General features: G+C 41.8%; 1 protein-coding gene across 2 annotated transcripts in view; it reads right to left on the bottom strand.

Annotated features, from left to right (window-relative positions):
- Positions 1-3,729: 3,729 nt before the first annotated feature.
- FAM53A (family with sequence similarity 53 member A) overlaps positions 3,730-16,163 on the bottom strand; it is a 70,937-nt gene continuing 58,503 nt past the window's right edge. For both annotated transcript variants that reach the window (XM_051617824.1, XM_051617823.1), the window contains exon 5: positions 3,730-4,918. In XM_051617824.1, coding sequence (XP_051473784.1) covers positions 4,595-4,918 — 324 coding nt within the window. In that variant the 3' untranslated portion in view covers positions 3,730-4,594. The remainder of the gene's footprint in view (positions 4,919-16,163) is intronic.

The raw sequence follows: 16,163 nt of genomic DNA, 5'->3' as shown, positions 1-16,163 counted from the left end.
GAACAGATATGGTGGAAGTGGCACCTTAAGCTGCTGGACCAGGACGTTTGCAGGGTGAGCACACCTAACATGTGCCACCAAGCCAGCTCACCTCTTTTAAGGACAAGACAGAAGATTTGAAAGAAACATCCCAGTTGATCTGCTGAGCTGCATTGGATGATCTCTAACAAGAGGATGAGCCCCACCATGAGAGCCCACAATGCAAGCTCTTTGACCTGTACCCTGGTACTTTTAAAAATGAACACAATATAGTTTGCAAATTACACACATGGAACAGATACAGAAAAATTACTTTGGCATCTGCCAACCCCCACCAAGGACTTTCCAACAAACCCATGTGCTTTGAGAGGTTCTGCAGAGGCTTGTTTTATACCAACAGATCATCAGCACCTTTACCTGCAATTTGAAAGTAAATGTACATTCACTAGGCACAACCCTGCAAGAATGGGCCTGGGTAGAGTCAAATACATATTTATGTTTTTCAGAAACATTATTTAGCCCAAGTTTACAATACAGGGCCCTGTATTCTGGCAAATGGCATCTCCAAATAAATCTACAGATCACAGTTGAGCTATGCACTGGGAGGTCCTACCTCTCTCTGTTCCAGAGCACTTTCCTTGCCAGGTTGCTCTCTGCTGCTCTCCCTCCAGTTACTTACCTTGTCAGTTTTAGGCTTGTTTAGAAAGACAAGTTGCAGAGATCCAAAGGAAAACAGGACAAGAAAGGACTGTGGGAAGAAAGCCAACCTTCCCCTTATCCAAGCTGAAATATAGCTACTGCCCCTGACAGATGCTTGCTCCTAACCGATCTCCATTTGTGGAGAGCTATCAGCTCCCCACACATCTGCTCAGTGATTCCCTATCCTTTTTTTAATATATATATATTCAGACTTAGAAGAAACTATCATTCATCCTAGTTGCAACTTAAGCCCAGCCTACCATAGGATTTCAAGCTCAACTCTTTTAGTGCTTCCTCCCACATGCATTTTCCCACATTTTCCAAGATCTCAGTCACGCCACTCTCTAGTTCTAAGCACAGGTCTCAAGTTGCATACTTACAGGCACTCGTCAAGCACAGGATTATCTTGAGTCTCACCAACATGCCATTTGTGAACCTTAGCCTGAAGCTTGCTTTTCTACCATCAGCAGGATAAACTGCCAGATTGCTTATCTGAAATAATGCCTACTAGTTGGCCCCACTCTGAATTTGTGCTTTGTTTAACCCAATCTAATTTTAGTGTCTTGCTGAAAAGGATCTTGTCTTTCCCCACCATCTCCTCTGTTGAAACCATTTCTACACATTGCCAAAACTACTTTGAATTCATGCTATCTTATCTTTCACATCTGTCCAGCTTCCTGTTGACTGCAAATTTAACATGCACACTACTTTGTTATCCAGGTTGCTAATAAAAATGAAAGATAATTGACCTAGAGCAACTCCCACAACCCCATGCAATACAGTCTCCTGTTCTGACACAGGCTGCAAGATGGAAGGAAACCCCTCCCAGAGCAGAGCTGCTTTCAGCCCAGCTCAGCCCACTTCCAAATACAATTCAATCTCTGAAACCACACTTTCCCTTTTTGCAAACCACCTTCTGCATTTGCCCAACAGCCACCAGATTTTATCCCATGATCAAGTGCAATAAATGTGCCAAATTCTCTAGGAGTAGGACTTCAGATCTTGTTGGGGACATAAAGCCAAAGCCTGCCCTGTCTGAACCAAGTTTTAACCAGTAATTCCTTTTACTCTTGGTTCTCAGGGGGGATTACATTAGCATCTGCAGACAAAGTGCACAGATTCCTTCCAGCAGATTTCTTCATCTGCCAGTGTTACTGCACAGCTGTTCAACTGCTTATTTCCCTGTCACCTACTAATAAGAGCCTAAACTAGATAATTACTACTTCCTACTTTCACAAAACTTGTTCTTCAGTATCTAAAACCACTCCTTTCTGCTTTTTCCACAAAAGGGCTATTCAGTTTTAACAGCTGGTTTACCAGGAGACCGAGTCCTGTGTTACCATAAGCAAATGTTCCCCCACTTGGGAAACCCCTTCCCCCCTAAGCTTGTCTGAAGGAATGTGGCTTTGTGCTGACCAAAGGCAGTGCACCTTCAGAAGAGAACTGGAGCAGCTTGCTTTTGAGGCTAGAGAGATTAATTCATTGAGATCACAGCCAGGCCATATTTCAGAGCTAGAATAAATATTATCTGGTCTTCTTGCTTTATTACTTTCTTATTAATAGCTTCAGTTCTTATTGTTTTCTTTTTCCTTGACAAAGCACATCTTACCTCCTTTTATTCAAGCCCTCTGGGGTATTTTCTTCTTTTACTTCTTCCAGGAGCTTGTCTTCCTTGGGGGAGGAAGAGCCAAATGGATTGCAACATTAGCTTTCTCATTCCATACCATTACACTTTTAACTAGAGTGCTTTCAAATAGGTAAATTAGCTTTTAAGTGATCCCAGTAGTACTATTGGCCTTTCCTACAATCCTGCATTAACGCTGATTCAATTTTACTTACCTCTATTGCTCAATTAAGAATACACAAAGAAGTGTAGTTCTGCAACTAGTAATTGCAGTCTGGGAAGGAGCACGGTTGTTCCACAACCCATGATGACTAATTACCACACTATAGCACATTTCCCATTTACCCATGAGGGGAACTGGCTGCACCTCACTTGCTACTTCTTGGAGTAGCTATTTCTTGAAGTAGCAACTGTCACAATCCCCCGTTGCATGAGATTATTTCAGATAGCTTTGTGTAAGTGTATGGTCTGTGCTACACCAGAGCAAGTATCTGTGGTGTGACACACACTCTGTTAACAGAACTCCTGAAGGAACCAAAGTTTGCTCCAGCAGCAATCCCTTTATTGACTTATCTAGAAAAAGTTGAATTATTTTTGTCAACAGTGAGCAGCTTCATTTTCTCCCACACATTATATGTTAAAACAGAAAGAACCCAACAAGCCTTTGCAGTGCTCTTGCATCTTATTACACACATGTACCAGTGTCACAGATCACTGCTGCTCATAGCTGTACATGCAGCAGGAGTCACCAAAGCAAGAAAAAAGTTTAGACCTTCTTGCTGCCTACCCAAACTTAAAATCCTGTATAGATACTGAGTTATGTAAGCTGATTCAGTAATTAAAGGCCAGTTCTCTTCATGGTCAAAGGCTGATCCTAATCACAAGGCTGGAGCCCATGTCATACCTTGCTGCAGCCTTTGACAAATGCCTCAAGTATTTATTTTTTAATCTTTTTTATGATTCTATGAATCACATTCCATTAGTTGACTTAAAATAAGTTGCTGTGTTTTGGTTTTATGGCACAAGTTACAGTAGGAGTTGGCTCACTTTAGCAGACTAACAACACACTAAAACACCATAATCTAAGCTTTTCCCTTTCTATCCAATTTAAAACCATTTAAAGATTAATATCCCCCTTGTTCAGGAAAACCCTTACTGTAGCTGAACTAGCAAAGGATGTTTTGCAACAGTCTGCAATTAATACAGTTAAATATTTGAGATTATTACAGTGTGTGTAATCACTGAGACACTTCTGGGATCCAGCATGAGTTACTCCCTGCTCTCCAGAATAACTTGACTTCACTTTCTTTTCAGATGACCGGAAATCTGTGCTCCCCCTCCACCCAGTTCTGCACATGCACCATATTTAAAGAATCTGCCACAGACTTCACATTTTCCACTAGTAAAATTCACAACCAGACAAAAAGTGCAAAGCAAAATGTCATTTTATTTAATTCAAGGACTATTTTCCTTCTAGTATTGCTGAAGGGATCACCTCCTGGGGAATTGATCATTACAAAGTCCCTGTCTAAAAGTTCAAGTGCTCTTGTACATTCTTTTGAACCACAGAAAACATAATGACCAAGTAGGTGGGCAGCTACTTGCAGTTTTATCCCACCTCAATTAGCATTGCTTCAGGCTAGAAAACAATTCAAGTAGTAAAATAATGGAAAATGTTAACCTTTAAGGTCACTACCATATTTTGATCAAAAAGTCCTGAATGTATGAAAAGAACATTTGTACACATTATGAAGGTTTTTTTAACCAGACACTGTCAAAGATGGCAGTTAAGGATTTTGGACCAGTTGTCAACCAGATATTTAAGAATTCCATCTGAAGGTTTATTACCAATTTTGTTATGCAATTCACTTTTCACATTAAGCTCTTTAACAAAAGCAACATATACCCGCACCAGAATCACTGTAGACAGATTTAGTTTTATAGAATGCCCTTCTGAAAATTCATTTCAAAATAGAGATGCTTTTTCTCCAGAACTGTAAAAGCCATAAAAATGCAAAATATCTGTTAGGAAATTTTTTAATCAAAATTATTCCTTAATGTTCAAAATAACATTTAACCTCCTACTTTTTTCTTGTTGTCATCCACATATTGATCAATAGACTAAACAGGTAACAATGGTTCACGTTTTTCCCCCACCTGAAACATTTCTTCTAACACAGGCCCAAGATAGGCAATACAGAGATATTCAGGGACATGGATTATGCATGGCAAAGATAATCCTCTATCATTTTAATTTAGAACAACTCTGATTCTAGCACACAACTTGGAGTCTCAGTTGTTTTCAATCTGCTCTAGGTCCAAGTCCCCACAGTCTAGAGGAAAGATGCCTTCTTCAGTGCTCTCACAATCACTTGTGTCCTCGTCGCTCTCACACACCGCAGCTGCTTTCTTGTAATCCCTTGTTTGGAAGCTACCTTGGCATGACCCATGATGTCTTACTTCATCCAGCTGTTCTTTCATCGGACTGGAACCAGGGGTGATGATGTTCATAAGATCATTTGAGTCACATGGGGATGACACAATTGTCTTCATTTGTGTGTCATTATCATCATCTTCATAGTCAAGGGAGCAAAGACTTTTGGAATTTTTTAAAGTCTGCAATTAAAAAATACATTACCATATTAATCATGACTATACAGGAAGAACATACTAAATTCCCTCCACAAATGGATTGAGAGTAAATACTCAAAATTCAGAGTGCCACATGTGGAAAAAAAAGGAAAAATTGTATTTATTTGCTATGCAATCTGGTTTTGCACAGGTATGTTGCCCATGTAGATTCTCCTTAGTGAGAAAAACGACCAGTCCCCTTTTTTATGCAGGAAGATCCAAACCCCTAGCTTTAGCCAACTAAATGAGTGACAGAGCACTGGAACAGGCTGCCCAGAGAGGTTGTGGAGTCTCCTTCACTGGAGACATTCAAAACCCGCCTGGACACGTTCCTGTGTGATGTGCTCTGGGTGATCCTGCTCTGGTGGGGGGGTTGGACTAGATGATCTTTTGAGGTCCCTTCCAACCCCTAGGATTCTGTGATTCTGTAATGAGGAACAGGAGATGCCCAGCTTGATGTATTAGCCTTCTGGCAAAGCCAGAGCACAGCATTTGGTAACATCAGCGCTTAGGTCAGACAGCTGCACTGCAGCCTACTCAACAATTAATTTCTCAAAGTTCTCAAGTGTGCAGACAGTGGGCCCTCAGGCCTCACCTCAGAGAGAGTGAGAGTTCACAAAGCAACTGGTACATTTGGGTAACCTCAAAACAGGAGAAAACTAAGCTTCGACTGGAAGGGTCTTGCTCCGAAGTCAGCTTAGTTTGTCTCACATTTGGATACCACTTGAACGAGACCTCAGGAATTTGAGCAATTCTGTTTGAAAAGTACATTAAAACTAGAGGGCAACTACCTTTTTAGACAAAGGAAAAAAAACCTCAGTAAATGTGCTACTTCTGTCTCCCAGATAAAGGAATAAAATCTGTAAGCTTCTCATGTAACTTTTAGGGATCCTGGACTAGAATCCAGAAGCAGCATTTAAGGAAAAACAGAACTATGCAGGCAGCTGAAGTTAGATTTTAGTAAGTGAGAAACTTCAAAATTCTGCCCCATACAAACATGCAGTGAGAGAAGGGTGAAAGACTCAGGGCTCCTCTCAGAGGTGGCAAGAGCCAGGAGAATAAAGTTGTGGTGGGTTTCAATATCTTACTGATTAAATGACTCCAGTCTCACATGCACAGCAATTTTTTTATTACAAGTTGATCCACAGGGAACAGGACCAACTTTCACACCCATTTTCAGCTTCTTCCCCCAGTTTGTAATTTCTTTAGTATTTTATATTTGTTTATATATTCGGATGAAATAGGAACATTGCAACATTCCCACTATACTGTATTTCAGATGCTCTTCCAGAACACTGGATAATCTTCCTACTCCACCACTGCGTGTCAGCAGCCACATGAGCAGTTCCCATGCTCTTCCGGGGGATTTTAAACAATTGAAAAATTCAGAAGAGATCTGAATTTGTCAGCCTTGCCTGTATACAGGAGAAGGAGAGTGAGGAAATCTCACTGAAGTGATTTACCTGACCCCTCAGGGTTGATGTTACACATGGAACATCTTACAGACAAGCCCACCGCCAGTCTGTGGGTTCAATACAGTTCCTTCAATATCCATATACCAAATCTACACAGAAATTTGAGAGAAAACTCAGGTAAAGGTAAAAAACAAGGCACTAAAACTCAAGTTCGATCACAGCACAGCTAGGCTGAGGAATGAACAGCAGCACAGGCATGGGATGGTAGTTGGCCATCTCTGGTATCTGCATAGGTAAGACAGTGCAGCAGTGTCTCCCAAGCCACATGGAAACTTCAGTGTGATATTCCTCACTATTAATCAGAGGTTTGATGAGCCTCTATTACACACAGCTCTTCTCTTGCTCAAACAGCTTTCATATCTTATAAATTAGGTGATTAGTTAATAAGGCCTAGGCTTCAGGCCCAAAGGCCTGAAACAAATGTAGTTTGCTTAGACAGACACAAACAAGACTTCATGTAGGAGCTGATCTATCCAAGACCTGCATCTTAAGATCAATTTTCAGAAAAAAATTACTGTTGACCATAGTTTGTTCTGTCAGAAGGAAGTCAGTCATTGTTAGCTGTGGTTAAAATCCACATCCAATTGTGCATGTGACTAGATCAACAAAACTGATAACCTTGCATAATCAAAGAGTTTTATTTCCAAGTTTTACTCCCCTATGTAAACAGTTTTGGTATAAGATATATTCCTGTTTTCAAAACATTTCTATATAGCTCACAGCTTATTCAACTACAAACATTTGAGCTCCTTTTTATGACTAAGAGGTGTGAATTTCTTTCGTATTTTCTTGAAAGCAAAATTTTTTTTAAATGGAAAGTGTTAAAGGATATTTTAATCCTATTTCATTGCTTTGAAAAAAGATCATGTTTCCTGTTGTGTATCTCCATATAGGGGACAATATTTTCAGTTCTTTAAATCTTACAGTAGGCACTGGGAAGGAAAGGGATCAAATAAAGGAAAGTTTTGAAAGTTCTGCTTTCACTGTTTTAGAAAGGAATTCCTGAGTCCCCCTTCAAAATATCTTTTATTCAATTTACTGCTAGAAATTAATGCAACATCACAGCTGTCTTTCTAGAAGGTTTGTGTACATAAATGAAAAACTGCCTGTTAGCTGTACTGTGCTGAAACCACTTGAATGGGAACTTTTAGCCCATTTCAACACAACAGCAAGTGCATTCAACTGGTTCTTTGTTCACCCACTTGTCACAACCCCACCAAACTAAAAATAGGTGGATTTATTATCTCACAGCACAATCCCACTTCTTTCACAAAGCAAAAGGTAGAAATTGCAATGCATTCAAGCCCTCTAAACTGCAGCTTTACATGTTACACTGGTACAGTACCACACCTTTCAAGCACAATTGTGCTCAGTGGGGAGCCTGCGAGTACTTGCTCAATGGTCCTAGTTTTATAAAGGATGCTGGACTAGCAAGACAAAAGAGTCCACAGTTGGCAATGGATAGAACTCAATCAGCTAAAAGTATCCTTTTGTGTGATGGGAAAAAAAAGAAAAAAGAAACTGAGTTTTAAAAGAAGTGAGGCGATAAAATGTCTGAATATTAAGAAAAAAAAACTATTGAAAACAATGGTAGGGTAGGAAATAAAAGAAATCTCTCTAGACCTTTGCCTACAAAACAAACAAGAAAGGCCCAGAGTAACTTGAAAGGAAGCTAATGTCTGTACTCTTTACTAACCTCCAGTTCAGAAACCCATAATACATCACTTTCCAAATATAAAAAGCAATAAAAAGGTTGTTTTTGTTTTACTGACAAAACTAGAGCATTTGCCACAGTAGTCAAGGGAAAAAAAGTCACTTATGTGCATGAAAATCCAGTGTACAATGGCAGCAGCAGTTCTCATGCTTCTTCCCCATGCCCCCATCATACACTCAATCCACTTGTTCTTCCCCCCTTGGTTTTGAATGGGGGTGGAAGATACAGCTGCTCTGAGGAGGTGCAGCTGCAGCAGCTGGCACTAAACAAGGAGCAGAGGAAGCCTGAATCCACCAGAAGCCCCAAGTCCATCCTACTGCTTCTCAGCACTAGTCATCACAGCAGGCTGCTCCCTGAAGCCACAGGCTTAGGAAGAGAGGGAATTCAGACTAATTAGACTAGTTAACTGGCTTGCTTTCCATCCTACCCTGAGACTTTTGCCTATGACTGCACAACACAAGAGATGCTGCTTTAAGAGATATAAATGCAGTGCAACAAATCCAAGTGTAAAACACTGAAGAGGCAGCCAGCATAGAGAGCAACATGTGGCTTGTTCTGTTGCTTCCCCGTACCTAGCCAGTGATAGAGATGGGGAAGGAGCCAGTCAGATAGGCTGCATTTCCCTTTGAAGGCTTCACAGGTCCTTATTTCACTTCCTGGACTTAAGTTTTCAACAGATCAGTCAGACTGGCTCAAAACCAAAAGCCTTTCCTGTTGGTAACTTGTACCACAGTTAAGATTCAGATCAGAAGGACCACATACAGCATGACCACCAAAGAGGTTACAATTCAGCCTCAGCAATAATCATAGAATCATAGAATCATAGAATCATAGAATCCTAGGGGTTGGAAGGGACCTCGAAAGATCATCTAGTCCAACCCCCCTGCCAGAGCAGGGTCACCTAGAGTACATCACACAGGAAGGCATCCAGGCGGGTTTTGAATGTCTCCAGCGAAGGAGACTCCACAACCTCTCTGGGCAGCCTGTTCCAGTGCTCTGTCACTCTTACAGTAAAAAAATTTTTCCTGATATTCATCTTAAACCTCCTATGCTCCAACTTGTATCCATTACCCCTTGTCCTATCACTGGTCTTCACTGAAAAAAGCTTAACTCCATCGTCTTGACACTCACCCTTTACATATTTGTAAACATTGATGAGGTCCCCCCTCAGTCTCCTTTTCTCCAAACTAAAGAGACCCAGCTCCCTCAGCCTTTCCTCATAAGGGAGATGTTCCACTCCCTTAATCATCCTTGTGGCTCTGCGCTGGACTCTTTCAAGCACTTCCCTGTCCTTCTTGAACTGAGGGGCCCAGAACTGGACACAATATTCCAGATGTGGCCTCACCAATGCAGAATAGAGGGGGAGGAGAACCTCTCTTGACCTACTAACCACACCCTTTCTAATACACCCCAGGATGCCATTGGCCTTCTTAGCCACAAGGGCACACTGCTGACTCATGGTCATCCTCCTGTCTACCATGACCCCCAGGTCCCTTTCACCTACACTGCTCTCCAGCAGGTCAGCCCCCAACCTGTACTGGTGCATGGCATTTTTCTTCCCCAAATGCAAAACTCTACACTTGCTCTTGTTAAACTTCATCAGGTTTTTCCCCGCCCAAGTCTCCAGCCTGTCTAAGTCTCTCTGAATGGCAGCACAGCCTTCTGGTGTGTCAGCCACTCCTCCCAGCTTGGTGTCATCAGCAAACTTGCTGAGGGTACATTCTGTACCCTCATCCAGGTCGTTGATGAAGATATTGAACAACACCGGTCCCAGTACCGACCCCTGAGGGACTCCACTAGTCACAGGCCTCCAACTAGATTCTGCCCCATTGACTACAACTCTCTGACTTCTTCCTTTCAACCAGTTCTTGATCCACCTCACTGCCTGATCATCAAACCCATACTTGATCAACTTATCTACAAGGATGCTGTGGGAGACGGTGTCAAATGCTTTACTGAAATCAAGATAGACCACATCTACCGCTCTACCATCATCTATCCACCTAGTAATTTCCTCATAGAAGGCTATGAGGTTAGTCAAACATGACTTACCCTTGGTAAAACCATGTTGACTGCTCTTGATGACCCCCATCTCCTTGATATGTCTAGAGATAGTGCCAAGGACAAGTTGTTCCATTACCTTTCCAGGGATGGAGGTGAGGCTGACCGGTCTATAGTTACCCGGGTCCTCCTTCTTGCCCTTCTTGTAGACTGGAGTGACATTTGCTATCCTCCAGTCCTCAGGCACCTCTCCAGTTACCCATGACTTACCGAAGATGATGGAGAGTGGACTAGCAATGACCTCCGCCAGCTCCCTCAGCACCCTTGGATGCATTTCATCCGGACCCATCGATTTATGGATGTCCAGATTATGCAACTGATCCCTAACCCAATCCTCATCTACTATGTCCTCACCTATCTTGACTACTTCTGGGGTTATATGAATCTGGGGCTCATGGGAAAAGCCTGCAGGAGTAAAGACAGAGGCAAAGAAGGCATTCAGCACCTCTGCCTTTTTCATATCCTCTGTCACCAGGGCACCCACCTCATTCAGCAGTGGGCCTATATTGCCTCTGGTATTAGCTTTGTTGGCTATGTATCTGAAAAAGCCCTTTCTACTGTCCTTAACCCGACTTGCAAGGTTAAGTTCCAAGGAGGCCTTAGCTTTCCTAGTTGCCTCCCTACATTCCCTGACAACATTCCTATATTCCTCCCAAGTGACCAGCCCCTCCTTCCATGATCTATAGATTTTCCTCTTCCACTTGAGTTTCCCCAGCAGTTCCTTTTTTAACCACGCTGGTCTCCTAGCTCCCTTACTAGATTTTCTACCCATTGGGACACACTGATGCTGTGCTTGCAAGAAGTGGTCCTTGAATATTGTCCAGCTATCTTGAGCCCCTTTACCTTCTAGCACACTGTCCCATGGGACTTCCCTTAACAATTGGTTGAGGAGGCTGAAGTTTGCTCTGTAGAAGTCCAGGGTTCTGGTCCTGCTGGAAATTCTGTTCCTCCCACACAGGATCCTGAACTCCACCATCTCATGGTCGCTGCAGCCAAGGTTGCCATTGACCACCACTGCTTCAATAAGGCCCTCCTTGTTGGTGAGCACAAGATCCAGCAGCGCTCCTCTTCTAGTCGGCTCATCCACCATTTGCATTAAGAAGTTGTCATCAATGCATTGGAGGAACCTCCTAGACTGTGAAAGGCTGGCTGTATAAGTCTTCCAGCAGATATCGGGATAGTTAAAATCTCCCATGAGGACCAAGGACTGCAGTTGTGAGGCTGCTTTCAGCTGCCTGTAGAAAGCCTCATCAACTTCCTCATCTTGATCAGGAGGTCTGTAGTAGACCCCCACAACTGTGTCACCCATACTACCCTGTCCTTTAATTCTTACCCACAGAATTTCAACTCGCCCCTCATCAGCCCCTGTACAAAACTCAATACATTCTAGTTGCTCTCTCACATAAAGAGCAACTCCACCACCTCGCTTCACTGACCGATCTTTCCTAAAAAGCACATAGCCATCCATGGCCACATTCCAGTCGTGTGAGCTGTCCCACCATGTCTCTGTTATTGCTACCAGATCATAACCCTTAGACCGCACACAGACCTCTAACTCTTCCTGCTTATTCCCCATGCTGTGTGCATTGGTGTACAGGCATTTCAGGAAGCAAGTAGAGCACATCGGTGGGACTAAATCCTCCTTAGCCCATCCTCCTACAGGCCCTGGTATGTTCCTCTTGGGCTTGTCCCTAACAGACCCAGTTTTCTCCCCTTCCCCCTTCACATCTAGTTTAAAGCTCTCTCAATGAGCCCTGCTAAGTCCTGCCCCAAAAGCCTTTTCCCCCTCTGGGACAGGTGCATCCCACCCGCCACCATCAGGCCAGGTGTCTCATAGAGCAGCCCATGATCAAAAAAGCCAAAGCCCTGCCTTTGGCACCAGTCTCTTAGCCATTCGTTCATCATTAAACTCTTCCTGCTTATCTCTCCACCCATTCTTGCAGGAGGTATGGAGGCAAACACGACTTGTGCTCCAGACCCCCTAACTAGCCGTCCTAGGGCCCTGAAGTCTCTCTTCATTGCCCTTACATTTCTTGTAGTAATTTCGTCACTGCCAACCTGAAAAATCAGCAGTGGGTAGTAATCAGATGGATTTACCATACTAGAGAGTTTCCTTTTAACATCTCTAATGCGAGCCCCAGGGAGGCAGCAGACCTCCCTGTGGGATGGGTCAGGTCTACAGATGGGCCCCTCTGTTCCCCTCAGAAGGGAGTCACCCACCACAACTACCCTCCTTTCCTTCTTAGTTGAAGAAGTCCTAAGTCGTGGAGCTGAGCGACAAGTCATAGGCGGTTCACTAGACAAATCTGTCACTCCAGCTTCATTTTCCTTTCCCTGAAGTTCCAAGACCTCGTACCTATTCTTCAAGGGCAATTCGGAGGATGGACGGAGTTGGGAGGGTTTTTTCTTGCCTCTCCGAGGACGGACCTCCCTCCATTCCTCCATGTTCCTAAAGTTCTCTCCTTCTGTCTGAGAACAGGAGGGGAGGGGATCCATCACTTGTTCTAGCATCTCTTCCTCCTGCCCTTGCCTCAGGGTTTGACTCCACCAATCTATTTCGTTCTCACATTCTCTGATAATTCTCAGTCTTTCAACCTCCTCTGTCAGTCTAACCACCTGCCTGAGGAGATAATGAAGTCCAAGTGTGGTACAAATTCATTACATTAGAGGGACTTTAAGAGGGAGACTGAAGGAAGGACTTTAAAGAACAAACTGTCACAAAAGACCAGTCCTAAACATTAAATCATATTGAAAACTTTCTTCTGAACGTACCATCACCTGACTGGCAGCACATCCTACCATAAACAGTTGTGCAGGGTCCCTCCCTATAAACTGAATTTTCACTTCATGCATCTACTTGCAGTTGTATCATCACAGGTGACAAATCAAGCTGGAGACATGTACAGTGTTTATTGTAAAACCACCAGAAATCTCAGAATATCCCACCACAGTCCTAACCCCTGCATCTTCTATTATTCAAATCTACTATGCATAAGTGAAAAACAGTGAGAAAAATGCTGTACTTAGGAAACAATTAACCTTTCTGTAAAGCCCTTGATGTTTGACTCCGACTCCTGTCTTGAGTAGCTCTGCACATTTTCTGAACACTTCACATACAACCTTAGCTTGTAGTTGAGAAGAAATACTGCTTCACTGGTATGAAGCAGTGCTGACAGGAGGAAAAGAATACAGTATTCTTCATCATGGTGTATGCTTGAAGCTTGCTAATACACTCTAAAAGCGAAAGTTAACTGGGAAAGAATTTCTTCCTGCTTAATTGAGAAATCAAAGGTGCAGAAATATAAGTTTTTAAATTCAAGTGTCTAAAACAAACTTCAGGTCAAAAACCATTGCAGATTTTTAAACTATGCATTTGAATTAACCAAAAGAGGAGGGTTTATTATTATTGTATTGAGCTACAAGCAAAGCAGTTAAAAAAATGTTTCTACTTATGTATTTCATGGAAACTGAATTAAATACCTAGAAAATTCCTGACACCTTCATAGGCAAAACCTGATCAAATGAACTATGGAAACCAAACATCCTGTTTACTTTTTGTAGCTCTGCCTTTACCCTCTATTGCTGGAAATTTGATATGTATTTTTATACTAAAAAAAGCAATGCTTATTTCATCATCTATTACTAAACAGAAGAAAAAACACCAAATACTGGGTAAGAATGAAAAAAAGCAAACCATTTTTACCATTTTGTCATCTAATTAGGCACTTAACTATAATAACCATTCCTAACATCAGAGATAAAATTACTGCTGCCATTCTTATAGTTAAATGAGGTAAATGCTATTTGCAAAGCCAAAGACCCAGTTAAAAATCAACACAAGCTGACAAGCAGCAATCTGGCTATGACCTGAAAGTTGTTCAGTACTTTGTCTCTGTGTATCTTCAAAGTTTATTTTAATTTTTTTATATGTAGGTGCCCAGGAAGAGAAGTAAACTGACATCAACTCATTTCACATCAGATGCTGAACAGCAGCATGAAGTAACAGGCTTTCATCTTCCACTACTCAGACTGTTCTAGATTTAAGCATGCAGTTTTCTGGTGTAGTCTACCATGAATGTTGATCTATTTATTGGCCTAGATTTTTATGTTTATATTCTAAATTATGCCACAGTATCTTTATAAGTTTTGTTTATGAGCTGTAAAAACTTGTGATTTAATTTGGCTTCTTACTGAGTGCCACTAGTTGAAAAATATTTTGGCTTAATGAAACAAAGATTTAAATCAAGTGCTGAATTTGTCTAATTACACTCACATATGCAAAAACAAAGCTGTTCATCACACAAGATAACGGATAGAAACCACTGGGAGAGTTCAAGGTCTATAAATGAGAAAAGGAAAACGCACCAAGACTTGAGGGGTTGGGGGTCCAGTTCTCTGCCTGAGCATCACAGCAATCCACACACATTTTGGGAGATTCATGCACTGCCGTACTCACTGGTACGCACTGGCCTATTCATTCATCTAGGAGGTGCTGTTAAACCCAACTAAAATCATTGCTATCACACCAAATTCCAGACAACCATGTGAAGTCACAGGTGTGGCAGAAGCCCAGACCAGCAGGGATTACAACGACCATGGATTAAGCTCAACCTGAAAACCTGCTTCTCCCTTGCTCCAAAGTCAGACAAAAATTATTCATGATAGGCACCCCACACATGAAATAAAATTTCACATCCAAACTAAGTATCCTCCACACACCTTCTCCTTGTTGTGGTTTGCAAAGAGCACCTAAACAACTGAGGGGGCCTGTGAATTTTCTCCTCAGTTGTTTAGGTGGTCTTTGCAAATTAAAGCATCAGTCTAAAGGTGTTTCTCTAAACTAAATGGAAGCAGACAAAACACTACTGCTGCTTTTAAATCATTACTTTCTAAACTAAATTTTAGTCAGACAGGGGTAGCTTAGTACAAAGCTAACATACACTTAAAGGAAACTCAGGTGCTGGGGTTTAGTAGGTTCTACAAGTCCAGGACCATTCATCAGAGGGGTTAACTTTAAGACAAATTGAAAGGTGAGTTAATGCAATAGTCTAAAATACAGTCAAGAAAGAATATTATTGAACAGCACACTAACATGAAGGGGGCAAATATAGATGGTAATTTTCCCCTTATATAAAACCCAGACCAGCATTAAACTGCATTTTTTAAAAGTCTACAATACAGAATTTTAATTGACTTTGACATAATTTTCTAATTTGTTGAATTTGAACTGCAACCTTTTACCTTTCCTGTTTTAGTAAGTATAAACCATACAATCTATTATGGGAATGTGGAATTACATTCTATGAACAGACTTACCTATTTCATCTGCACATAGTTAAATAAAAAAGCTTCAACTATTCTTAATACCAGTCCAGCAAACATGAATACCTACAGATGTTAGGAATTATTCCATTAACTAAAACAGAGGAGGCTCAGACAGTAGGTTTAACAGCTCTGAACTGGCTAATAATCAATAGAGTCAAACAAAGTGGAACATAATGACATTTGGTTTGTGCAGCTGAATACTACAGCACAAGACTTTGGCCAGGGAGAAAGAAGGTTAAGCCAAACAAGACAACTAGATACTAGGTACAGCAGCAGTGTTCATCTGAAATGCACTTATGCATTAGAAGGGAGGCTTCCACAAATGCAAAGAAGCACCACAGAAAAAAGTCTCAAAAGGACATTGAAATAGCAGGAATAGTAGCCAGGAAGACTGGTTCCAGCTCTGTTCTTGCTTAGGCAGCAGCTGAAGTCAGGGGTCTCTTGCAAGACCAAAGCAATTAAGGGAAACAAGCGTCTTTATACATGGTAATTTAGTTATTTCCCTACTCCCTGCTTGACCTTAAGTATATCACCAATATGGACAGTGGATTTATCTACCTTCTGGATAAGCTGGACAATGTGGAATGAGGCCTCTACTGTGCTTGAGTTGCACAAGCTCAAGAGGCTTTAATCTTCATCAGCCAACTGCATTAAT

The sequence above is a fragment of the Apus apus genome, chromosome 4, assembly GCF_020740795.1.
Source record: "Apus apus isolate bApuApu2 chromosome 4, bApuApu2.pri.cur, whole genome shotgun sequence".
Taxonomy (NCBI): domain Eukaryota; kingdom Metazoa; phylum Chordata; class Aves; order Apodiformes; family Apodidae; genus Apus; species Apus apus.
The sequence above is the reverse complement of the archived record's forward strand: the minus strand, read 5'-3'. Positions and strand labels throughout refer to the sequence as shown.